This window comes from Lupinus angustifolius, chromosome LG01, assembly GCF_001865875.1.
Source record: "Lupinus angustifolius cultivar Tanjil chromosome LG01, LupAngTanjil_v1.0, whole genome shotgun sequence".
NCBI lineage: Eukaryota > Viridiplantae > Streptophyta > Magnoliopsida > Fabales > Fabaceae > Lupinus > Lupinus angustifolius.
Genome location: NC_032009.1, coordinates 7,034,401 through 7,058,613, shown reverse-complemented (window position 1 = coordinate 7,058,613; position 24,213 = coordinate 7,034,401). Strand labels below are relative to the sequence as shown.

Genomic DNA, 24,213 nt, shown 5'->3' with positions numbered 1-24,213 from the left:
AACTTAAGTAAACTTTCTTGTAGTCTTCTAAGACAATATTTGATCTGATTTAGTTTAGGTTTACTTGGGGGAACCAGATCACCTGTCCTCAAAAACTTTATCTCTCTCTGTCTCCATCCAATCAAATTACACCAAGTAATATAATTCTTCATTTATGACTTTTCTATTTAATTAAATGATACATTTTAATTAATTTGGTACACCAATTAAGTCAGAAGATCTCATTCTTACTTGGGGTAGGCTCATTATGACATGTGTTTAGTTGGGATAAATTTTAATTGCTTAATTAGAGGTCTAAAGTTTAATGTGACAATATTAGTACTTGATAGAAAGAGTTTTACCCTCCATTTATAATGATCAAATAAAAGAATGTATAGGAAGTGCTACATAAAAAGTAAGTTTTAGTATAAAGTTATTAAAAAGTAACTTATAATCGTTGATTAGTTAATGTATATTAAGATATCAGCCAAATGATCTAAATATCAATCTAGTCTATCTTCTACATTTTACATTGAAGCTCACTCTTCATGACCTAAATCTAAACGAATAAGGTTTATGAGTCACCTCTTACTTTAATCATGTTTTTAATATTAGGTTAATATGATAAAATTTAATGAGGTAAGTCTTACAAAAATAAAATACAAACATTAATATATAAAGTTGGAAAATTTTCTCCTTCTCCGTTTTTTATCAACAAAGATTAGTATGTTAGTATTTATTGTGGATGAGATTCGAACATCAACCACCTTCATTCCACCCCTTTCAACCTCCTTCACTCCACCGTCCATTTCTTCTCTCTAACCATCAAATTACCTTATAACTCATTTTTGTTATGGTGAGACCCAAACCCACAACCTCCTACGCTTCATTCCATAAACCATTATCCTTAACAGAGGGAACACCTTATGCGTTTCATATCCTTATCCAACAGACCACCGTTCTCGTTCTGCATTTCATGTCCCTACTTGAATTTAATTCTATAATGATGATGATAAGAACTCAGTAAATTTATGGAAAGTGATATAACAATATGCAATCATCTCTAGTTAAACAATGACTGACACCAACGATCAACTACACTATCATTTTCCTGAACAAATGGAATAATGGTTACAAAAATTCAGTGCCAGCAAAGATATCATGTCTCAATCATCTTCCATTATGATCTTACAGATCTTAGAAGCTGACACTGTAGAAGTGGGATCCCAATCTCTGTGTTTCAGTCACAGCTTATCTTTTTCTGTGCACTCTTGGAACTTCCAACTTTAACATAGAAGCAAAACAAATTGAAACTCATTCAAAGTTCTTTGTTTCACCTAAAAATTACAAAATTATGACACCCTTTGATCAATTTTATGCCACACAAGCTGAAAAGATTGAGAACACCCACAAAACCATTATGACAGCTTCAAATCGGAAATTAAAATTGACACAATTATCTTCTAGCTACTTAGATTCAAGTCTCCAAGTCCATAACAAATATTGATAACCATATGAATATGATGAAAAAGTAGAGTGAAAACATAAAATAAAAGGAAGTTTATTTTATATTTTTTTAAAATAAGGATGAAATTTGTAAATATAATTGTAGAATAACCTTATAATATATAGGGATTTATAATTATATGGATATGACTCTTTTTGAAGAAAGCACAAGATTATGATTCTTATATATGAACAAATTAATAAGAACAAGAATTACATATCACATGGTAACTCTGAAATGCTCTCCAAGTGAGGCCTCCACACAGCAACACGTCCATTTCTTCTTGAATCTCTTTGCATGGAAAGCTTCTCAGTGAGTATATCACTCAAGTAACGATCAGAGACAAGAAAGCTACTCATAGAAATGTTGTTGATGTTGTTATTCTTTCTCTCATTATGCTCCTTCCTCTTCCTCCTCTTCAGCTCGCTCTTCTTTTTCGGCGGAGGAGGAAGGGGAACAAGGAAGTAAATTTTGCCACGCTGAAGCAGAGCTTCAGGTGGCACCTTTACAATCATGGGGAGAGACGCACAGCCGATGTCTGCTGCGACGACTGGGGTAGGCTTCTTGAGGATGTGCTTTGGATTTGCCTTCATCACATCAATGGCCTTGATGGTTCCATTGATTTCTTCAACTTTGCCATTAGAGTGCACTATTCGGATTACATCTAGTGCTCCACATGGGAGGATACAAGAGATGCAACACCTTATGCTTTTTCTCATGGCTTCTACTTCTTCCTTTGATGTTGGTATCTTAGTTCTCATAGGGAGAGAAAAGAGAATGAGTAAATATAAGGTGGGAAAGAAACGTTTTTGAAATTGTGTGCTATTTTATCTATTTTAACTTAATCTTCTATAAGAGTGGGAATCAACCACATAAAGAAATTGTGAACTTTTAAAAGGCAAAAATATCAAGAGGCTGTGATTATTGTTCTAAAGTTAGATATATTGAAGTCATGTTATACCATACAAAATATGATATCATATATGAATGAGATGGCAAGAGAATTTATTTCTCTTATATTAACTTATTTTAAAATTGATTAAGCTTAAAGTATGATGTTCTCTTTTAATTTATTTTTGGATTTTAATTTGGTTATTTAATAAAATAAAGCATCAATTAGAATCTATTTTATTTTTAGGTTTCAATTTGATTTTGTAATAAAACAAAGTGTAAATTTAGTTATCTATCTTTATAATGTTTGTCAATTTTACCCTTAACAATATTATTTTGATTTAATGCAAGAGACATTAATCAATGTCTTCATGTTAGAAAATACATATTTCAAAGATAAAAATGGATTTATGACAAATTAGACATGGTGTAAATCTAATTTACATTATTATGGTAGAAGTGTGAAATTGACATATATTAAAAAATGAGTGAGTAAACTGAAACTTATAAAGGATGAATGCCCATTGATTAATTTTCAATTACTATCACACTTTGCTTCTTTTCCATTTCAAATCAAATTTGTACACTTTGTTATTAATTTTATTAATAAGTCTTGTTTTTTTTTAAATTGACTTATTCAAAAATTTATTAATACTAGGCTCCTTTTATTTATTTATTTGAAGCCCCATTTTCTTTTCTTTTTTTAATTTTTTGCCTTCGAATAAATGGAAGAAGTACTTTTGGTGCAGTGCATACTTGATGAAATTCAAGGTGTGAATAATTGCACAACACCTATAGTTAGCCTTCTAATCCATTATTTGGGGACCCTACCCTCACTCACTTCATCTCCTTTTGTGAGTTCAATACTATTAGGTTTGGGTTAAAAGATTGAGATACTCATAGTCTATTGAATGATGGGACTGCATAGCAATGGAAAACTTGGAACAACTTTTGAATATGTCACGACTAGACTCACGTGTATCATTAAAAAGTTGACAAGTGTTAACCCATGTGAATATTTACATTAAAGTTTAGGTGATGAATCCGGTAATGTAGGGCCAATGAAAGAGAATGGAATTTGTTTGTTTGGGAAAAAATGCAAGCATGAGGGCTAGGAAATGGGGTATAGAGGAGAGAAGATCTTCTTTTGAGAGGAGTTTGTGATCTTTCAATATCCCCAAGCAAAATCATGTGGGTAGTGGTTTTCATTGGAAATTAAAGTGAGGTGTGATGGATTTCTCACTTAGCTTCTTCTCTATTGGATTTTAGATTTGTGAAGTGCTTTGACTAGACATATTTTTTTGTCTACTAGCCATATGACCAAGAACTACCTTCCTAATGCTTTATATCCATTTCACTTTCTTTTCATACATGGAATGTCATTTTTCGTGCATTGTAGATTGAATTGAATTCAAATGGACTTACCTTTCTTTTAGGGTACGTATTTCTATGATGGAACTTCATAATTTTAATTTTAATATTAATTTTGTTAGCATTTCTCATTAGAGTCATAAATTTTATATATCTCTTATGTAAAGAACAAAAGTGTGTGTGTATGGGAGAGAATTAAAAAGCGGAGGAAAGATTGTACTTCTAATATTTGATTCCCAATACTCACACTTCATATCATCTTCACTTCCAAAAGGCTAATGCTTGCTAGTGATGGCTGGGATAGTAATAATCAGTCATAACAACTCATATAACGACTTATAAGGTGGTCAAGTAATAATGGTGAAAAGTTTAAGAAATAAAGTGATAAGGAAATTGAGGATTCAAATTTCACCTATTATAAAATATTTATTTATAAAAAACAATGCATAATATAGCAACAAAATCAGTTATGATAATGATGAAATTGTAATATATTTTTTATTGTATTGTCCCTTAATGTGGGTCTAATCCACATGTGATCCAGCACATCACAATTCTTGAGGTATAGGAGAAGAAATAAAGACTAATTATTTTATGAGTGTAATATTTATGTAAAATTTTATATACAATTATTATATTATTTATCATTCATATATCTTATTTATATTTATCACCCAATAATTATTAAATATAAATGATTGATGTTGCACTGAAATGTAACAAATTCTTATACTATCAGTAAAAATATTTTTTCTTTTATTATATAATTCTCCGGAATTGTCATATTCATTTTTAGTCTAAAAGAGGTTTCACTCGAATTCTTAATTCATGCTTCAATTTTATTCTTAATTTTGATGAAGTTATTGATTTATTTTGAGATAATGCTAGTATGGCATGATATTATGATAAAAAAGATATATGTAGTATAAGACTTTTTTATATTGTCACTGAATAATCTATTATTTATATTTAATTGTTATCGATTTCAAAATTAAAGTAATATAAATGAATATAATTTTTTACACTAACAAACCACATATATCACAATCTCATATTATTTGTATGGTTCAATGTTGTAAATTTTAATAATTTCTTCGGTAAAATTAACCCCTATTATCATAAGTATGGACCATGTATATATATTCCTTCTGGAAAAGTAATGGACCATGTACTTCAAATGGGCTGGTGAAAGACAATTGAACTAGAGCATGACCATTTATGTTCAATACAAATTATTTTAGCAAGGATTATTTTTAGGGTATAAAGTATCTTATAGTATAATAAGATAAATAATCTTTTATAGCCACTAAAATCATGACATATATTAGATTTAATCATTTTTTACAAAAAATATTTTTAAATCTAAACAAAACAGACGAGAGGAGATAAATTATCTCAAGATAGGAGGAGATAAGCTATCTCATGCTATGAGGAGATAAATTATCTCATGATATGAGAAGATAAGTTATTTCATGGTATGATGAAAGACTTTATTCTCTTACTTGATAACCTAGAAAAAATTTAGTATTCACAAAAAAATGGTTAAAAATAGTCGTGGAGCAAGAAGTGAGTTGTTCAATCAAAAGAACTAAATGTACTTTTAATTTTTGGTAATTTTATCATTTTTTTCCTCATTTACTTGTTACCTAATTTTATTTTAGTCTAGTTTTAAGTTTAACAAATTATTATTAATAAAAAACCATTAGGCACACTTGACCAAACTATCTTTTGGACCTAAATATTCAACCTTACACCGAACAACAAAACTCCAACTAAAGCCCAATGGATAAAATTAAAAGTATATAAACAACTACAGAATTCATTAAAGGTCTGTTTGCAAGTTAATATTTGAAGGGCAAATGAGATAAGATAAAGATTTATGAACCATAAAATATATTTATGAGATAGTTCTCAAATCTTCCATTTTACTTCATTTTTCTCTAAAAATTAATTCGCACACAAACTCTAAAAAATATGGGATAGAAATCGGAAAAAGTCACTTAGCCACATTTATCAGAGGAGGCTAAGAAATGTGTTGATCGTGTAGCAAACATGAGTCTTACTCATGAATCATGATACTCATCTATCTGTATTTGAGGAAACCCTAGGGAGGGGGTGCCTTTGTTGTTTTGTGATGTAATGAGGTGTCTACCACAACCTGGCCTAACCCAAAAAAAACACTAAATTTGTTTTAAATAAAGGGCAACAATAGTACAATACCTAATAACATAAAAGAAAATTACACTGACACCATCATGTCATGTGTGACTAAAATATGCCTCACACCTTTATTATTTCATATTCACATAAACTTATTTCTTAAAATTTAACTTCCAATTATTTTCTAGTTGAGATGGATAAATAGGACGAAATGAGCATCAACCTTCTTTAAAAATTGACGTTGTATAGGTGGACTAGAACATATCTACCTTGTATGGTTTGTTTGTAAGTTGAGTTTTAGAGGAAAATAAATGAAATAATTTCAAAATGATCTCATAGATATATTTCATATTTCTAAAGCTTTCTTCTTTCCTTCAAAACCCAACTCGCAAACAACACCTTAGGGTCTTTGCAAGTTGAGATTTTTAGGGAAATAGAAGACTTTGAAGTTATCTCATCAATATATTTTATGACTCTCAAGCTTTCAATTCCATTTTTCTTCAAAAGTGAACTCATAAATAGACTATAAGGACAAATTGAATTTTTTTTGAAGGAGTAGGAAGAGAAAGAAAAAATTTCACAATCATTTTATAAATGTATTATTTTATGGTTCTCAAACCTTACTTTTTTTTTTCAAGACTTCTTGGGCCAATCTTTTTACCAGGGCACATTTATTTGTATCTCGCATAGTAGTTTTTATCTTCACTAAATACAAATTACCCTAAGATACATGGACAAAATCATTATTCTTATGCCAACTTTTTTACCAGATCACATTTATTTGTACCCTAAGATAAAAAGTATTGAGTTTTCAACTCCCAAATGAAACCTAATAAACTACAAGAAAAAATCCATTATTCTTATACCAATTTTTTTTAGCAGTGCACATTTATTTGTATCTCGCATAATACCTTTTATCTTCACTGAATGCAAATTACCCTAAGATACATAGACAAAAACATTGGACACAAAATTGTGTCCGAAGTTCTTTTCCATAAGGTCATAGAACAAATGCGACTTGCAAAAACGCCATCAATTATTTTATTGAAGCACCACAACCAAAGTAGTACACATACATAATGTATGTTTAACGAGCATATTAGTTTTGGAGAAAAGGGTAAGCCCAAAACAACATTACAAAAATGGCGTTGCTATAATTAATCCACTAATTAAGTGGACGAAAATGACGAAACCTCTTTGATTGGGTAACCTGCCAAACCATTGATCCCACATACCCCATAAGGCCATTCAGAACTAACATTTCTTTTCAGCAAGAGGTAACCTTTGTCTCCCCAACCTTTTCCCCATGAGTTCTTCACAATCCAATAATCTTCACCATCCTCTGAACCATAACCCACAATTAAAACAACAAGATTTGTGTTTCTTGAATCCTTTGAGCAGAACTCACCATCATAGATTCCCTGATAAAAAATTGAAACCAATAAACTTACAAAATTAGCACACTTTTTATGTAACACTCAACCTTGACATGCAACCCCGAACTCATGAATTTACTGCTCATGTCATTCTAAAGTTTAAATATCCATGTAATATTTTATTCCCTAAAGGAGCCTTTCCGACTAGAACTCATGATCTCAATCTTAGTGAGAGCATCTTAATGGAATCAATGATTAAAAGTCTCTAAGATCATGGGGTCAAGTCGCAGAAACCTCATCTAAGGAGAGTAAAATACGGCAGGAGTATATAATAGGTTTAGGAGGTTGTCGCATGTCAATACTGAGGTGTTACTCTCAATTTTATTGTAGATGAAGTTCGTGTCTCCATGTCTCTACCCAATCAACTTTCTTCAAGTAATAAAAAATGTTCCTCTAAATTTTTTTTAATTTTATTTTTAATTATATGGTACTTTTCTATTAGACCAGGACAAATGAGTAGTTATTGTCAATATTGTGAAATCTGAGTCGAACGTCAAACCGGCAGAGGCCCGGTATTAGGTTTAACGGGTTTAAACGATTAAATCGTTCGGTCTGATCGGATGATTCCATACATAATTAATAATTTTTATCTATAAATATATAGTTATATATAAATGTGAAATTTTATAGAATTAATAATTATTTATAATTATATTGAAGTAATAATATCATTATTTTTTTTTGGATGGTAGTAAAACAAAATACTATACCAGTGTTCCATTTTTTTTAAGTGAATCGTCCGGTTAACTTCCAAGTTAATTCGGTTTAATCGAGTTTAATACAGTCGGACCGAAATTTCCCCCATTTCAAAACGATCCAACTCTCATTCGATTAAGACTACAATAAAAAGTCATTTTCAAGTCCGATCAGCAATCAAAAACCAGTCAGACCATCCAGTCTGGTCCAATTCTCACAACACTCGTTATTGCAACATTTGTAATTTTGATTGCGACAATGACAAGGTGAAAATTTTGTGATTAAAAAAATGCTTTTAGTTTGTTGGGTCTGACTCAATTCAATGCAATATGGTGTATTTAAATGAGGTCCAATTTTTTGATGTTACATTCCAATGCATATACGTCAGTGTAATTTGATGTTATATTACAATCATGGCTTGATTGCAAACTCATCCCAACTACAATATTGAGACAAAATTGTTAAATTTGAATAATCTTCCCAAATCTTAATCACCTTCTTCTAAAAAAAATAGTTGTTAAATAATAAAATGAGAATAAAATATCTCATAGGAGATAATTTATTTCTTTTAAACCAGTAAAAATATGACATATGTCTTATGTTTTATTTAGTTTAAGAAATATTTTTGTAAAAAATAATTAAATTAGATACATATCACAATTTTAGTATTTAGAGATGATAATTTATCTTTTTATATTAGGTGATAGTTTATTCCCTAATAAAAATAAGAAAATTATACTTACACCAGTGTAAGATTGAAGGCCAGTTGCATCCAAGCTCACACTAACAGGTTGCTTACTAGCACGACATAAGAGAGCTTCTTCTGATCCATCTAAAACTAGAAGATTATCAATACTAACAGCCTTGTTTGCATTCTCCTTCAACATAAATTAACAAACAAACCATAAATTAGATAATAGCTAAACAAAAATATCTAATTTAATAACTCCACAATCAAATTAACATGTTGAAAAAGGTTTTTAATTTTTATACATAAGCATGCATGGTGAGAAAAGATTAAACCATGTACCTTGCAAGTGCCATTTTTAGCTATGTAAGGATAATCAGCTTCTGTATCAATCCCACCATTATTTATAACATAACCAAAAGCATTGAAGTAATAGCCTCCAGCACAACCCTTGCTAGCAGGGTCACAGTCCACTAGTTCTTGAACTGATAGGGGAACAAGCTTGTTGGTGATGATTTTATGTAGTCCTTCAATGGCTCCAGTAACAGAGAATGCCCAATGGCTTTCTGAGAAATTAAGGTGCTACATTAGTTCAAGATAACCACACTTAACACATATAGCAAGTATTGCAAAAATGTATGCTTTGTATATCATAGGTCCTACTTGGTAATTAATTGGTCAGCATTTATTATAAACTTTAATGAGGTGAGCCTAAATAGAAAGTTTGTTTGCCTTAGTGACACTGGAAAATAATCTCTTTTCTTGCAAAGGTAAGATTACTACATCTATGTTACTTAGACCCTAATAGGTGCGAGCTACCAACAGGTATTTAAGTAGGACTTATATCCCAACATACTCCTAAACAAAAGCTTGCCGAACTAGGCTGCCTATCTTTAACCTGTGATTAAAGGGCATTTATTGACCCATAATAACAGTCTGAAGAGAAGTTAGATTTTAGCTGTGATATCATGTTAATGTTTCTTCTTAAAACCAATTGATAATGAGCAGAATAATCCAACATGTATTTAAACTATGCCTAAAAGAATGAGGCCAAGGATATTAGACTTATTTCCCAACACTAACTTAGTGTAATGGGCTACCCTTTTTACACATTTTCAATAGTGTATTAATCCTTACTTAATTGAATGGAAATGTAAACTTATATACTCAGTCCACCAAAGAGTCAAAGTTATACTCTGAAGCTCTGAACTATATGCATGTTTATTGTTTAGTTCATGTGCAATACTGCAACTAAAAGTATATGCTATATCAGAAGAGATATTATAAAAATACATGCTAATTAATAATAAAAACTTTGTTGAAGAATACTATTATAAAATCTTACGGCAATTCCCTTGGTCCCTAACCTCAGTCACAGCTCCCTTTTCCCTCCAATCTACAGAAGATGGAAGATTTTCACATGATTCATCATCTTCATCATCATGCACCTTTTTATTATCCCATTTGGAGGGCTTTTCTATCTCATGTAAATAAGTCTTTTTGAACTCCTCAGGACTCATATCAGCAAATTTGTTCAAACCCAAATGATATTGCAACAGTGACTTTCTCTTTGCATTCTTCTCATTGATATACAACAAGTTCCTTTGAAAAATCTTGAATCTGCTTGATTCCTCTTCTGGGTTTCCATATTCTCTCCCATGCTCCTTCTGCCACAGTTGGAATAGTTGTAAAACTTCTTCCCCTGAGGAAGAAAACTTGCTCAGCTGGTCATTGTGCAAAATGGAGTACTCATTACTAGGCATAGCAAATGAGAGACATATGAGGGAAGTAGTATAGAGGAAGAAAAATTGAAATAACTTAGTCATTTTTAAAGCCATCATTAACACAGAGAGTTATGACTTATGAGTGTTGTAGTGATGCCATTATAATGTAGTAAGCCAACATATATATAGAGTCTATGCTTAAGTTGCATCAGCCTTCACCAGCCACAACTTCGGTAAATCTCTAGGTACCATTGGACACTTACTATATCATACACCATTCCTTGTGTTTTTGTAAGAGTCACATATGATTAAAAATAAATGATAGATGATACAGTAATATATAAAACTCATACATTGTTTGTGAATACATTTTTTTCTCTTTTATGAAATATACTATTTTTGAGAACTCTCATGGACAAAATTATATTAGCCCAAGTTCATTGTTATATCTTTTACCAATTAACATTTAGATCCCATGTCCACATTCTCATATCACTTTATATCTCATCAAGTTAGGAAGTTTCATTCATGTCACACTTTTTCCTTAACATTACACTTGTTCGTTGTATTGGGACATTGGGTTGAGGTACTAGAATATCATTGTCTTTTGTGAACTCTAATTAGATGTGCAATAGCTTATACTCCTAATATAATAATCTGTCAAGTTAATAAATTACTCCTAATATCCTTTATGCTTATAGTCAATATTGCTCACTGGTTGGTTGCTTCCACCCCCAACACAAATTATTCCATAGGATAAGACCAAATTTGTCACATTTTAGTTGTGTTTGGTTCCCACTTGGCTATGAAGAGTATTGGAAACTAATTTCTAGTTAATTGATGTAAGTTTTATTTTTTTCAAACTCTTTTTCATACAAACAAACATTTATTAATATAATACTTAAGAAATTTAGTTTTTCTTTTCTATAAGTATTTTTTATTAAAACGGCAAAGGATTAGCCTAAACATCATAGTGAAAATTAGACTCGGGTTGGAAAGCCCCACAAACTATAGGATACAAGATTCAACTCACATCAACATATAAACAAGAGAAAATTTAGTTATCTTCCCATTATATACGCTGGCCTTTTGATTAGAATAATATTTTTTGTTCAATAAAAATATACAATAAAAAAAGGATACTTTCCAAAATATACAATAAAAAAGGATACTTTCTTTTATGAATAAAGAGAAAGGAATGGGGATCACATATCCTCATTCATGTCTCATTTGGTGTTCCAAGCTAATGAGAAAGTTCTATTCATTTAAAAAGGAAAAATTATAAAAACAAAAATTAATATTTTAATATTATTTTATTAAATTTAATTAATTCGGGACATAAAGACAAAAAAATTATGAGACAAATAATCATTGTCCAAAGAAAATCTTTCCAAGGAAGATTTTATAATTTCTTCCTAGATATAAGTTATTGCTTCATAATATTTAGGTATTATCAAATAACACATATCAAATATATTTCTAATAATTACACTATGTATTTTTTATTCTTTCCACTATTATTTTTATTTAAGAATTAATGACGACTAATGATTCATTCAAAAATGCATAGATTGTTTTCTCATTCCAACAAGCCTTTTATTTTCCACATATTTGAATGAAGTGGTAACTTCAGAAATGGGTACAATTTTTTTTAATAAATATGAAGTAATAATTACTTTTACATATTTTTCTTAAACGGTGTGAATTAGGTGAAAATGACTAATAAGTAGGAATAAATAGAAGAAAGAAAAATTATGTTGGTAAATAACACAACACGAGAATTGGATACCGTGTATTATAGATAAATGTTTATATAAATAATAAAAAATGTCTATGAAATGAATATGAATTATGCCATATCTATTACCGTGTTGTTAAGAATAAGTGTTCACGTTGAGGATAAATGAATAAAATGAAAACTATTTAAATAGATGAACTAATAAATTCTATGCCTCAAGATTCTAGATTAAGAAATGATGTCAGTTTCACTTATTATAGTTTTATGCCTAAAAACAAAATTGATGTTGAATGTGCTATACTAAGTAAACGGAAGTGGGTTGATTATTGCCACATTTATTTTGTGTTCTGCTTTATTTGTGGTCCAATGGAGTCCGTGAGATGCATCATTTTGGACACATGCCATCCAAAATTGACACATTTGTTATTCTATCATAGATGTATGGTTAGTGTAAAAATTTATATATAATTCATAGATTATTTATTATTCATTTATATTATTTTTTTGAAAACACCATAATTATGTAACATAAATAGTAGATGATATATAATATATAATTGCATACATTTTTTAATTATTTTATTCGCACGAGTTTAATGTTAACTTATCTAGGTTTTCCAATCAAAATATATCATTATTGTTTTGATGTTTGAAACCATGATATTTTTTAAAGACAATATACATTCCTTTTCACCTTATTTCTACATATTTCTTTTCAACGTAATTTCAATTAGATTAAATGAGGTTATTTTCATTAAAATTTTACACCATTTCATAATTTCTTAAATTATATGAATAATCTTAATCATCAATAAATATATATGGAAAGGAGAAACTACTACAGTGACATCTCTAATTTAAGTCATTTTTTACTTTTGAAAATTAATGTGCAGCAAAAAGACATAGAATCAGCCATTTCGGAATATATATCTTCAGAACGTACACATTAGCCGAATCCGTGAATGAGATAATAAGGTTGATAAGTGAGATGGATTCCAAATAAAAAAATCATAAATAATTTTTTTTTTAAAATAAACGTGTTATATATTGTTTTTATATGATAAATTTATTACCAATCATTTATATTTATGTGTTAACTTTTATTAACAATAAAAATTAATAAAAAAAATGATGTATGATAATCCAACTATAAAAATATGAGCTTGGACAAGTTTTAGTGAAATTATATAAATCATCTCTCACTTTTTTATACTTACATAATCCTCATAGTTTTTATACTTTATTACACTGACCACTCCTGCATGAAAAATATATGTAATATTTTAAATAAAAAATATGATAATGCAATTAAGTTAAACAAAACATGATATATTGTTGTTACAAAATACATCAACAGTTTTAAACAGATATTGTTTAAATCGCTCTTATACTTTATCATAATGAACCAAAAATAATAAAGAGGTATTGACTCATATATTATTTGGACTTGTCTCCAAAATATACCATATTTTGGTTAACTTAATTGCATTGATCACATTTTTTGTTTAAAATATTACACTTATTTCTCGTACATAGATAATCAGTATAATGAAAATATAAAAGTTAAAGGTTTATATAGGCGTAAAAAAGTGAGAAATAATTTGTATAGTTTCACTAAAACTCAGATAATATCAATATTATATATGATGTACCATACAAAAACAATATACATAATTCATACTCTATTGGTCTGTAGATTTTTTGGGCCGCATAAATCTTAATTCACAACTAAAAACAGACGTAGACCGTTCAACTCTAGGAGTGAGTGACACGTTGGTGACTGTAGATCGTGATTAAGTGAAATATCCTAAGAAGTGATGTATATCATATCCTATTATTAGCGGTTGCCGATAACCATAAAATTACAGCTCCTGCAAGAAAAAGAAACCATAAAATCAGATTTCATTTTGATTAACTCTTGCCTTTTTTGTAATACAGGCTAATTATGTTTTGAGAAGTAATTTAATCTTCGAATCAAGTATTTTTATAAGCAAAGTGTGCTTTAGAATATTCAACATAATTTTTATTATGTATTTCAAGTAGAAGTAAGATATGGCATCTAGAAGTTACACATAGAAAATAAATGGATAATTAAGTATTGTATAACTGGAAATGACTTGTACACTTCCTACATTGGGAATTTGGGTTCATATTTGGCACAAAGCTAAGTCTATTTATATTTCTATACATATTTCTTTTGGAGAGATAAGGAAAATGTACATTTCAGGATTTGAATCTAGTATTTCACTTTATATTTTGGAGCTTAACCAACTAAACATATGAAGACAAGACTATTTATATGCTTGTTCCTTATCTCATTATATGCATCTCTATGCATAACCATTTTGAAAATTTTAAAATATTAGGCATTTGAACAAAGCGTCCAAAAGCTGCTTTGCATCTTTTTTTTCCTATTCATTATTTGATTAGGTAGTCTCCCATAATAATTTTTATTTAAATATATTTTTAATCATTGTAAAATATGATCATTTTTTAGTCCCTCTAAAATTATTACCTTAAGTTGCTTGTACAATTTTTAATAACTTTTGAAAATAATGATTCTACCCATTTTAGGTAGCGAAAAAAACATCAAATTTTGACTTCAAACTAAATAACAACCATTCATTCTGCCTATCCTGAAATGTAATGAGACATTAAAAGACTATTTTTTTATACCAGCATGCTAAGAGAGTAATTCATCACAATCATCAATTTTCATTTCATTATTCAAGTGTATCATAATCAACTCTTTTTTGTACTACAACCTTACTTTTATCCCCTTTTACTTTTCTAGTATAACATCATTCATCTTTTATTTTTTCTCATTTTATGAGGTTTTGGTATTTCTTGAACAATATCAATATGAAAATTATACAAGTTATGTGTTATCCTTTGGTTGATTCCATACACCATGTCTAAATCCCCCATCTAGAGTCCTAGTATAATAAGATGATTTTCAAACTGTAATACACTAAATAATAATTAACTGCCACTCGTCGGAGTAGGTTGTCACATCCTACTTCAGGCTCTGTTAACTTTATTTAGCCTTGAACTTAAGTTGCTTAAAATAGATGTTTTGATATGACAAGTGAACTAAGGTGTAGGTTATATTTTTTTAGTTCACTTGTCAAGAATTTAAGAAGAAACATTCTTTTGGATCTTCAAATCAAACTTTAGGTGATCAATCTAAAACCACATTAAGAATTTCTTAAAGAATCAAAATAGCCAAATAAATAACTTACATAAATGAAGAAGATGAAGAGTACAAGAAAGTTACACCATAGTCCAACTTTTAGGAATATTAGCTAACCATCCAAAGATTAGATGCTTTTGGTTCCAAATGAGGTTACAAAATCATATTTTTGCACCTCATTTGACAACTCTATTCCCTTTGAATTTCTATGAAATAAAAACCTCAGAACAACCTAAGAAAGAGTAGAACCGAAAATGGAGAGAAAATGGTATGTACAATGATGTAAAAGTGAAGAAATGGGTGTGCCTTTTATAAGAGATGGGAGGGCTGCCTGACCCCCTTTCCAGGCCGCCTGACCCCTATATCTGACTCATGGAAGCTAGCTTGGACAACCTATTATGGGCTAGGCTACATGCATGGTGACACCTCCTACTTGCTTGTGTGAGGAATGAGGTCATAAACCTGGCTCAGAAGCTAGCTTTGACTAGTTGCTTGGCTTGTAACATCATTCATGACATATCCATTCCTTTAGGCCAAACAACCATTTTTATGGTGGGTCAGGCGCCTGACTGACCTGGTCCAAACTCAGTTGCCTGCTTGAGTAGTATGCATGACCTGGTGCATGCTTAGCTACCTGCTTGAGCAGCCTACCTGACTTGATGCATGCTCAACTGCGTGCTTGAGCAGCCTGGTTAACCTGGCCTAGTGCTTGGTGCTTGGCTGAACTACTTTCTGCTTGGCTGGACAACTTTCTGCTTGGCTGGACAACTTTGTGAGCAGCTTTTCTTTGACTTTAATTTCTTCCAACCAAGACCAAGTTGCTTAGTCATGCTTAAGTTTAAGCATACACCTTACCATGCTTAGTTTTAAGCATACACCTTACCATGCTTAGTTCTAAGCACACATGTGTCATGTATTTTGACTTGATTTCTTCAAGGTGAGGTAAGCTTTCTTTCTTCAAGCCTAAGCATTCTTTTTTGGTCCAATTTCTTATGAAACTCAAAAAAACTTGGACAAGAGATGATAAAAAATTATATTATTTAAACACACAAAATTTATCTAAAAACTATTGAATTAAGTTGGGTTTCACATTTTTGCATAGGATAAGTGCTATGAAAAGTGTATGACAATTAGTTACTTTGGCACCTATCACATTGACCCCGAGTTAATGAGGTCAGAGGCGAAAAAGTACTTCGAAAATCATTTTTGTGAGCATAGTCAGGTCAACAATGAGCCTTGTGAAGTGGATACACCGACTATTTCCCAAATGGGGGGTTGTTGCCCTAACAGCCCCGGTAACGAAGGAGGAGGTTACTAATGCTATTATGATTATGAAAGCCTTCGTAGGCCCTTGTCCGGATGGCTTCCAACCTGATCTTTTTCAAGAAGTACTAACAAATTGTGGGTGATGATATTTGGAGGCTAATCTCTGATGCATTCAAGTTTGGAGGGTAATCTCTGATGCATACAAGTTTGGAGGCTAATCTTTTATCATTCTTATTCCTAAGGTTAGTAACCCTACCTCCCTGAAGGAGCTCTAACCTATTAGTCTGTGTAATGTTGTTTACAAGGTTATTACTAAAATCTTGGTGAATCGTTTGAAGCCTTTTTTGGATGAGTTAGTTGGTCCTTTTCAAAGCAGCTTCATCCCGGGAAGAGGTACTTCTGACAATATTATTCTGGCACAAGAAGTGATGCATCATATTCACAAAACGAAGGCTAAAAGGGGTGTTTTGGCTTCCAAGGTGGATTTAGAAAAGACGTATGTCATAGTTCACTAGGATTTCCTTCAACATACCCTCTTGGATTTTGGTTTTCCAACAACCACTATCAATCTTATTATGTGGTTTGTCTGATATGGGAAGGTGTCTCTGTTGTCGAATGGTTTTAGGCTGAATTCTTGAAATTTTATAGAATTAATAATTATTTATAATTATATTGAAGTAATAATATCATTATTTTTTTTTGGATGGTAGTAAAACAAAATACTATACCAGTGTTCCATTTTTTTTAAGTGAATCGTCCGGTTAACTTCCAAGTTAATTCGGTTTAATCGAGTTTAATACAGTCGGACCGAAATTTCCCCCATTTCAAAACGATCCAACTCTCATTCGATTAAGACTACAATAAAAAGTCATTTTCAAGTCCGATCAGCAATCAAAAACCAGTCAGACCATCCAGTCTGGTCCAATTCTCACAACACTCGTTATTGCAACATTTGTAATTTTGATTGCGACAATGACAAGGTGAAAATTTTGTGATTAAAAAAATGCTTTTAGTTTGTTGGGTCTGACTCAATTCAATGCAATATGGTGTATTTAAATGAGGTCCAATTTTTTGATGTTACATTCCAATGCATATACGTCAGTGTAATTTGATGTTATATTACAATCATGGCTTGATTGCAAACTCATCCCAACTACAATATTGAGACAAAATTGTTAAATTTGAATAATCTTCCCAAATCTTAATCACCTTCTTCTAAAAAAAATAGTTGTTAAATAATAAAATGAGAATAAAATATCTCATAGGAGATAATTTATTTCTTTTAAACCAGTAAAAATATGACATATGTCTTATGTTTTATTTAGTTTAAGAAATATTTTTGTAAAAAATAATTAAATTAGATACATATCACAATTTTAGTATTTAGAGATGATAATTTATCTTTTTATATTAGGTGATAGTTTATTCCCTAATAAAAATAAGAAAATTATACTTACACCAGTGTAAGATTGAAGGCCAGTTGCATCCAAGCTCACACTAACAGGTTGCTTACTAGCACGACATAAGAGAGCTTCTTCTGATCCATCTAAAACTAGAAGATTATCAATACTAACAGCCTTGTTTGCATTCTCCTTCAACATAAATTAACAAACAAACCATAAATTAGATAATAGCTAAACAAAAATATCTAATTTAATAACTCCACAATCAAATTAACATGTTGAAAAAGGTTTTTAATTTTTATACATAAGCATGCATGGTGAGAAAAGATTAAACCATGTACCTTGCAAGTGCCATTTTTAGCTATGTAAGGATAATCAGCTTCTGTATCAATCCCACCATTATTTATAACATAACCAAAAGCATTGAAGTAATAGCCTCCAGCACAACCCTTGCTAGCAGGGTCACAGTCCACTAGTTCTTGAACTGATAGGGGAACAAGCTTGTTGGTGATGATTTTATGTAGTCCTTCAATGGCTCCAGTAACAGAGAATGCCCAATGGCTTTCTGAGAAATTAAGGTGCTACATTAGTTCAAGATAACCACACTTAACACATATAGCAAGTATTGCAAAAATGTATGCTTTGTATATCATAGGTCCTACTTGGTAATTAATTGGTCAGCATTTATTATAAACTTTAATGAGGTGAGCCTAAATAGAAAGTTTGTTTGCCTTAGTGACACTGGAAAATAATCTCTTTTCTTGCAAAGGTAAGATTACTACATCTATGTTACTTAGACCCTAATAGGTGCGAGCTACCAACAGGTATTTAAGTAGGACTTATATCCCAACATACTCCTAAACAAAAGCTTGCCGAACTAGGCTGCCTATCTTTAACCTGTGATTAAAGGGCATTTATTGACCCATAATAACAGTCTGAAGAGAAGTTAGATTTTAGCTGTGATATCATGTTAATGTTTCTTCTTAAAACCAATTGATAATGAGCAGAATAATCCAACATGTATTTAAACTATGCCTAAAAGAATGAGGCCAAGGATATTAGACTTATTTCCCAACACTAACTTAGTGTAATGGGCTACCCTTTTTACACATTTTCAATAGTGTATTAATCCTTACTTAATTGAATGGAAATGTAAACTTATATACTCAGTCCACCAAAGAGTCAAAGTTATACTCTGAAGCTCTGAACTATATGCATGTTTATTGTTTAGTTCATGTGCAATACTGCAACTAAAAGTATATGCTATATCAGAAGAGATATTATAAAAATACATGCTAATTAATAATAAAAACTTTGTTGAAGAATACTATTATAAAATCTTACGGCAATTCCCTTGGTCCCTAACCTCAGTCACAGCTCCCTTTTCCCTCCAATCTACAGAAGATGGAAGATTTTCACATGATTCATCATCTTCATCATCATGCACCTTTTTATTATCCCATTTGGAGGGCTTTTCTATCTCATGTAAATAAGTCTTTTTGAACTCCTCAGGACTCATATCAGCAAATTTGTTCAAACCCAAATGATATTGCAACAGTGACTTTCTCTTTGCATTCTTCTCATTGATATACAACAAGTTCCTTTGAAAAATCTTGAATCTGCTTGATTCCTCTTCTGGGTTTCCATATTCTCTCCCATGCTCCTTCTGCCACAGTTGGAATAGTTGTAAAACTTCTTCCCCTGAGGAAGAAAACTTGCTCAGCTGGTCATTGTGCAAAATGGAGTACTCATTACTAGGCATAGCAAATGAGAGACATATGAGGGAAGTAGTATAGAGGAAGAAAAATTGAAATAACTTAGTCATTTTTAAAGCCATCATTAACACAGAGAGTTATGACTTATGAGTGTTGTAGTGATGCCATTATAATGTAGTAAGCCAACATATATATAGAGTCTATGCTTAAGTTGCATCAGCCTTCACCAGCCACAACTTCGGTAAATCTCTAGGTACCATTGGACACTTACTATATCATACACCATTCCTTGTGTTTTTGTAAGAGTCACATATGATTAAAAATAAATGATAGATGATACAGTAATATATAAAACTCATACATTGTTTGTGAATACATTTTTTTCTCTTTTATGAAATATACTATTTTTGAGAACTCTCATGGACAAAATTATATTAGCCCAAGTTCATTGTTATATCTTTTACCAATTAACATTTAGATCCCATGTCCACATTCTCATATCACTTTATATCTCATCAAGTTAGGAAGTTTCATTCATGTCACACTTTTTCCTTAACATTACACTTGTTCGTTGTATTGGGACATTGGGTTGAGGTACTAGAATATCATTGTCTTTTGTGAACTCTAATTAGATGTGCAATAGCTTATACTCCTAATATAATAATCTGTCAAGTTAATAAATTACTCCTAATATCCTTTATGCTTATAGTCAATATTGCTCACTGGTTGGTTGCTTCCACCCCCAACACAAATTATTCCATAGGATAAGACCAAATTTGTCACATTTTAGTTGTGTTTGGTTCCCACTTGGCTATGAAGAGTATTGGAAACTAATTTCTAGTTAATTGATGTAAGTTTTATTTTTTTCAAACTCTTTTTCATACAAACAAACATTTATTAATATAATACTTAAGAAATTTAGTTTTTCTTTTCTATAAGTATTTTTTATTAAAACGGCAAAGGATTAGCCTAAACATCATAGTGAAAATTAGACTCGGGTTGGAAAGCCCCACAAACTATAGGATACAAGATTCAACTCACATCAACATATAAACAAGAGAAAATTTAGTTATCTTCCCATTATATACGCTGGCCTTTTGATTAGAATAATATTTTTTGTTCAATAAAAATATACAATAAAAAAAGGATACTTTCCAAAATATACAATAAAAAAGGATACTTTCTTTTATGAATAAAGAGAAAGGAATGGGGATCACATATCCTCATTCATGTCTCATTTGGTGTTCCAAGCTAATGAGAAAGTTCTATTCATTTAAAAAGGAAAAATTATAAAAACAAAAATTAATATTTTAATATTATTTTATTAAATTTAATTAATTCGGGACATAAAGACAAAAAAATTATGAGACAAATAATCATTGTCCAAAGAAAATCTTTCCAAGGAAGATTTTATAATTTCTTCCTAGATATAAGTTATTGCTTCATAATATTTAGGTATTATCAAATAACACATATCAAATATATTTCTAATAATTACACTATGTATTTTTTATTCTTTCCACTATTATTTTTATTTAAGAATTAATGACGACTAATGATTCATTCAAAAATGCATAGATTGTTTTCTCATTCCAACAAGCCTTTTATTTTCCACATATTTGAATGAAGTGGTAACTTCAGAAATGGGTACAATTTTTTTTAATAAATATGAAGTAATAATTACTTTTACATATTTTTCTTAAACGGTGTGAATTAGGTGAAAATGACTAATAAGTAGGAATAAATAGAAGAAAGAAAAATTATGTTGGTAAATAACACAACACGAGAATTGGATACCGTGTATTATAGATAAATGTTTATATAAATAATAAAAAATGTCTATGAAATGAATATGAATTATGCCATATCTATTACCGTGTTGTTAAGAATAAGTGTTCACGTTGAGGATAAATGAATAAAATGAAAACTATTTAAATAGATGAACTAATAAATTCTATGCCTCAAGATTCTAGATTAAGAAATGATGTCAGTTTCACTTATTATAGTTTTATGCCTAAAAACAAAATTGATGTTGAATGTGCTATACTAAGTAAACGGAAGTGGGTTGATTATTGCCACATTTATTTTGTGTTCTGCTTTATTTGTGGTCCAATGGAGTCCGTGAGATGCATCATTTTGGACACATGCCATCCAAAATTGACACATTTGTTATTCTATCATAGATGTATGGTTAGTGTAAAAATTTATATATAATTCATAGATTATTTATTATTCATTTATATTATTTTTTTGAAAACACCATAATTATGTAACATAAATAGTAGATGATATATAATATATAATTGCATACATTTTTTAATTATTTTATTCGCACGAGTTTAATGTTAACTTATCTAGGTTTTCCAATCAAAATATATCATTATTGTTTTGATGTTTGAAACCATGATATTTTTTAAAGACAATATACATTCCTTTTCACCTTATTTCTACATATTTCTTTTCAACGTAATTTCAATTAGATTAAATGAGGTTATTTTCATTAAAATTTTACACCATTTCATAATTTCTTAAATTATATGAATAATCTTAATCATCAATAAATATATATGGAAAGGAGAAACTACTACAGTGACATCTCTAATTTAAGTCATTTTTTACTTTTGAAAATTAATGTGCAGCAAAAAGACATAGAATCAGCCATTTCGGAATATATATCTTCAGAACGTACACATTAGCCGAATCCGTGAATGAGATAATAAGGTTGATAAGTGAGATGGATTCCAAATAAAAAAATCATAAATAATTTTTTTTTTAAAATAAACGTGTTATATATTGTTTTTATATGATAAATTTATTACCAATCATTTATATTTATGTGTTAACTTTTATTAACAATAAAAATTAATAAAAAAAATGATGTATGATAATCCAACTATAAAAATATGAGCTTGGACAAGTTTTAGTGAAATTATATAAATCATCTCTCACTTTTTTATACTTACATAATCCTCATAGTTTTTATACTTTATTACACTGACCACTCCTGCATGAAAAATATATGTAATATTTTAAATAAAAAATATGATAATGCAATTAAGTTAAACAAAACATGATATATTGTTGTTACAAAATACATCAACAGTTTTAAACAGATATTGTTTAAATCGCTCTTATACTTTATCATAATGAACCAAAAATAATAAAGAGGTATTGACTCATATATTATTTGGACTTGTCTCCAAAATATACCATATTTTGGTTAACTTAATTGCATTGATCACATTTTTTGTTTAAAATATTACACTTATTTCTCGTACATAGATAATCAGTATAATGAAAATATAAAAGTTAAAGGTTTATATAGGCGTAAAAAAGTGAGAAATAATTTGTATAGTTTCACTAAAACTCAGATAATATCAATATTATATATGATGTACCATACAAAAACAATATACATAATTCATACTCTATTGGTCTGTAGATTTTTTGGGCCGCATAAATCTTAATTCACAACTAAAAACAGACGTAGACCGTTCAACTCTAGGAGTGAGTGACACGTTGGTGACTGTAGATCGTGATTAAGTGAAATATCCTAAGAAGTGATGTATATCATATCCTATTATTAGCGGTTGCCGATAACCATAAAATTACAGCTCCTGCAAGAAAAAGAAACCATAAAATCAGATTTCATTTTGATTAACTCTTGCCTTTTTTGTAATACAGGCTAATTATGTTTTGAGAAGTAATTTAATCTTCGAATCAAGTATTTTTATAAGCAAAGTGTGCTTTAGAATATTCAACATAATTTTTATTATGTATTTCAAGTAGAAGTAAGATATGGCATCTAGAAGTTACACATAGAAAATAAATGGATAATTAAGTATTGTATAACTGGAAATGACTTGTACACTTCCTACATTGGGAATTTGGGTTCATATTTGGCACAAAGCTAAGTCTATTTATATTTCTATACATATTTCTTTTGGAGAGATAAGGAAAATGTACATTTCAGGATTTGAATCTAGTATTTCACTTTATATTTTGGAGCTTAACCAACTAAACATATGAAGACAAGACTATTTATATGCTTGTTCCTTATCTCATTATATGCATCTCTATGCATAACCATTTTGAAAATTTTAAAATATTAGGCATTTGAACAAAGCGTCCAAAAGCTGCTTTGCATCTTTTTTTTCCTATTCATTATTTGATTAGGTAGTCTCCCATAATAATTTTTATTTAAATATATTTTTAATCATTGTAAAATATGATCATTTTTTAGTCCCTCTAAAATTATTACCTTAAGTTGCTTGTACAATTTTTAATAACTTTTGAAAATAATGATTCTACCCATTTTAGGTAGCGAAAAAAACATCAAATTTTGACTTCAAACTAAATAACAACCATTCATTCTGCCTATCCTGAAATGTAATGAGACATTAAAAGACTATTTTTTTATACCAGCATGCTAAGAGAGTAATTCAT

At 29.9% G+C, this 24,213-nt stretch overlaps 3 protein-coding genes across 4 annotated transcripts; all 3 read right to left on the bottom strand.

The window, feature by feature from the left end:
• LOC109348811 lies at positions 1,125-2,346 on the bottom strand. 2 transcript variants are annotated; one of them, XM_019589381.1, is made up of 2 exons: positions 1,703-2,346; positions 1,125-1,263 (listed from the first exon to the last, which is right to left on the bottom strand). In XM_019589381.1, exons 1-2 carry the CDS (start codon positions 2,245-2,247, stop codon positions 1,224-1,226), a joined length of 585 nt encoding a protein of 194 aa, XP_019444926.1. In that variant the 5' UTR covers positions 2,248-2,346; the 3' UTR covers positions 1,125-1,223. The 2 variants fall into 2 exon arrangements, with proteins under 2 accessions (XP_019444926.1, XP_019444933.1); XM_019589388.1 differs by having other exon boundaries at positions 1,204-1,316; positions 1,703-2,345.
• Positions 6,788-10,608, bottom strand: LOC109348803 (ervatamin-B-like). Its single transcript, XM_019589370.1, has 4 exons — positions 10,074-10,608; positions 9,071-9,294; positions 8,784-8,918; positions 6,788-7,329 (listed from the first exon to the last, which is right to left on the bottom strand). The coding sequence occupies exons 1-4, from the start codon at positions 10,567-10,569 to the stop codon at positions 7,078-7,080; spliced, it is 1,107 nt and encodes a 368-aa protein (XP_019444915.1). The 5' UTR covers positions 10,570-10,608; the 3' UTR covers positions 6,788-7,077.
• On the bottom strand, positions 18,047-19,934 carry LOC109345628 (P34 probable thiol protease-like). The gene is made up of 3 exons (XM_019584779.1): positions 19,397-19,934; positions 18,394-18,617; positions 18,047-18,241 (listed from the first exon to the last, which is right to left on the bottom strand). The coding sequence occupies exons 1-3, from the start codon at positions 19,890-19,892 to the stop codon at positions 18,047-18,049; spliced, it is 915 nt and encodes a 304-aa protein (XP_019440324.1). The 5' UTR covers positions 19,893-19,934.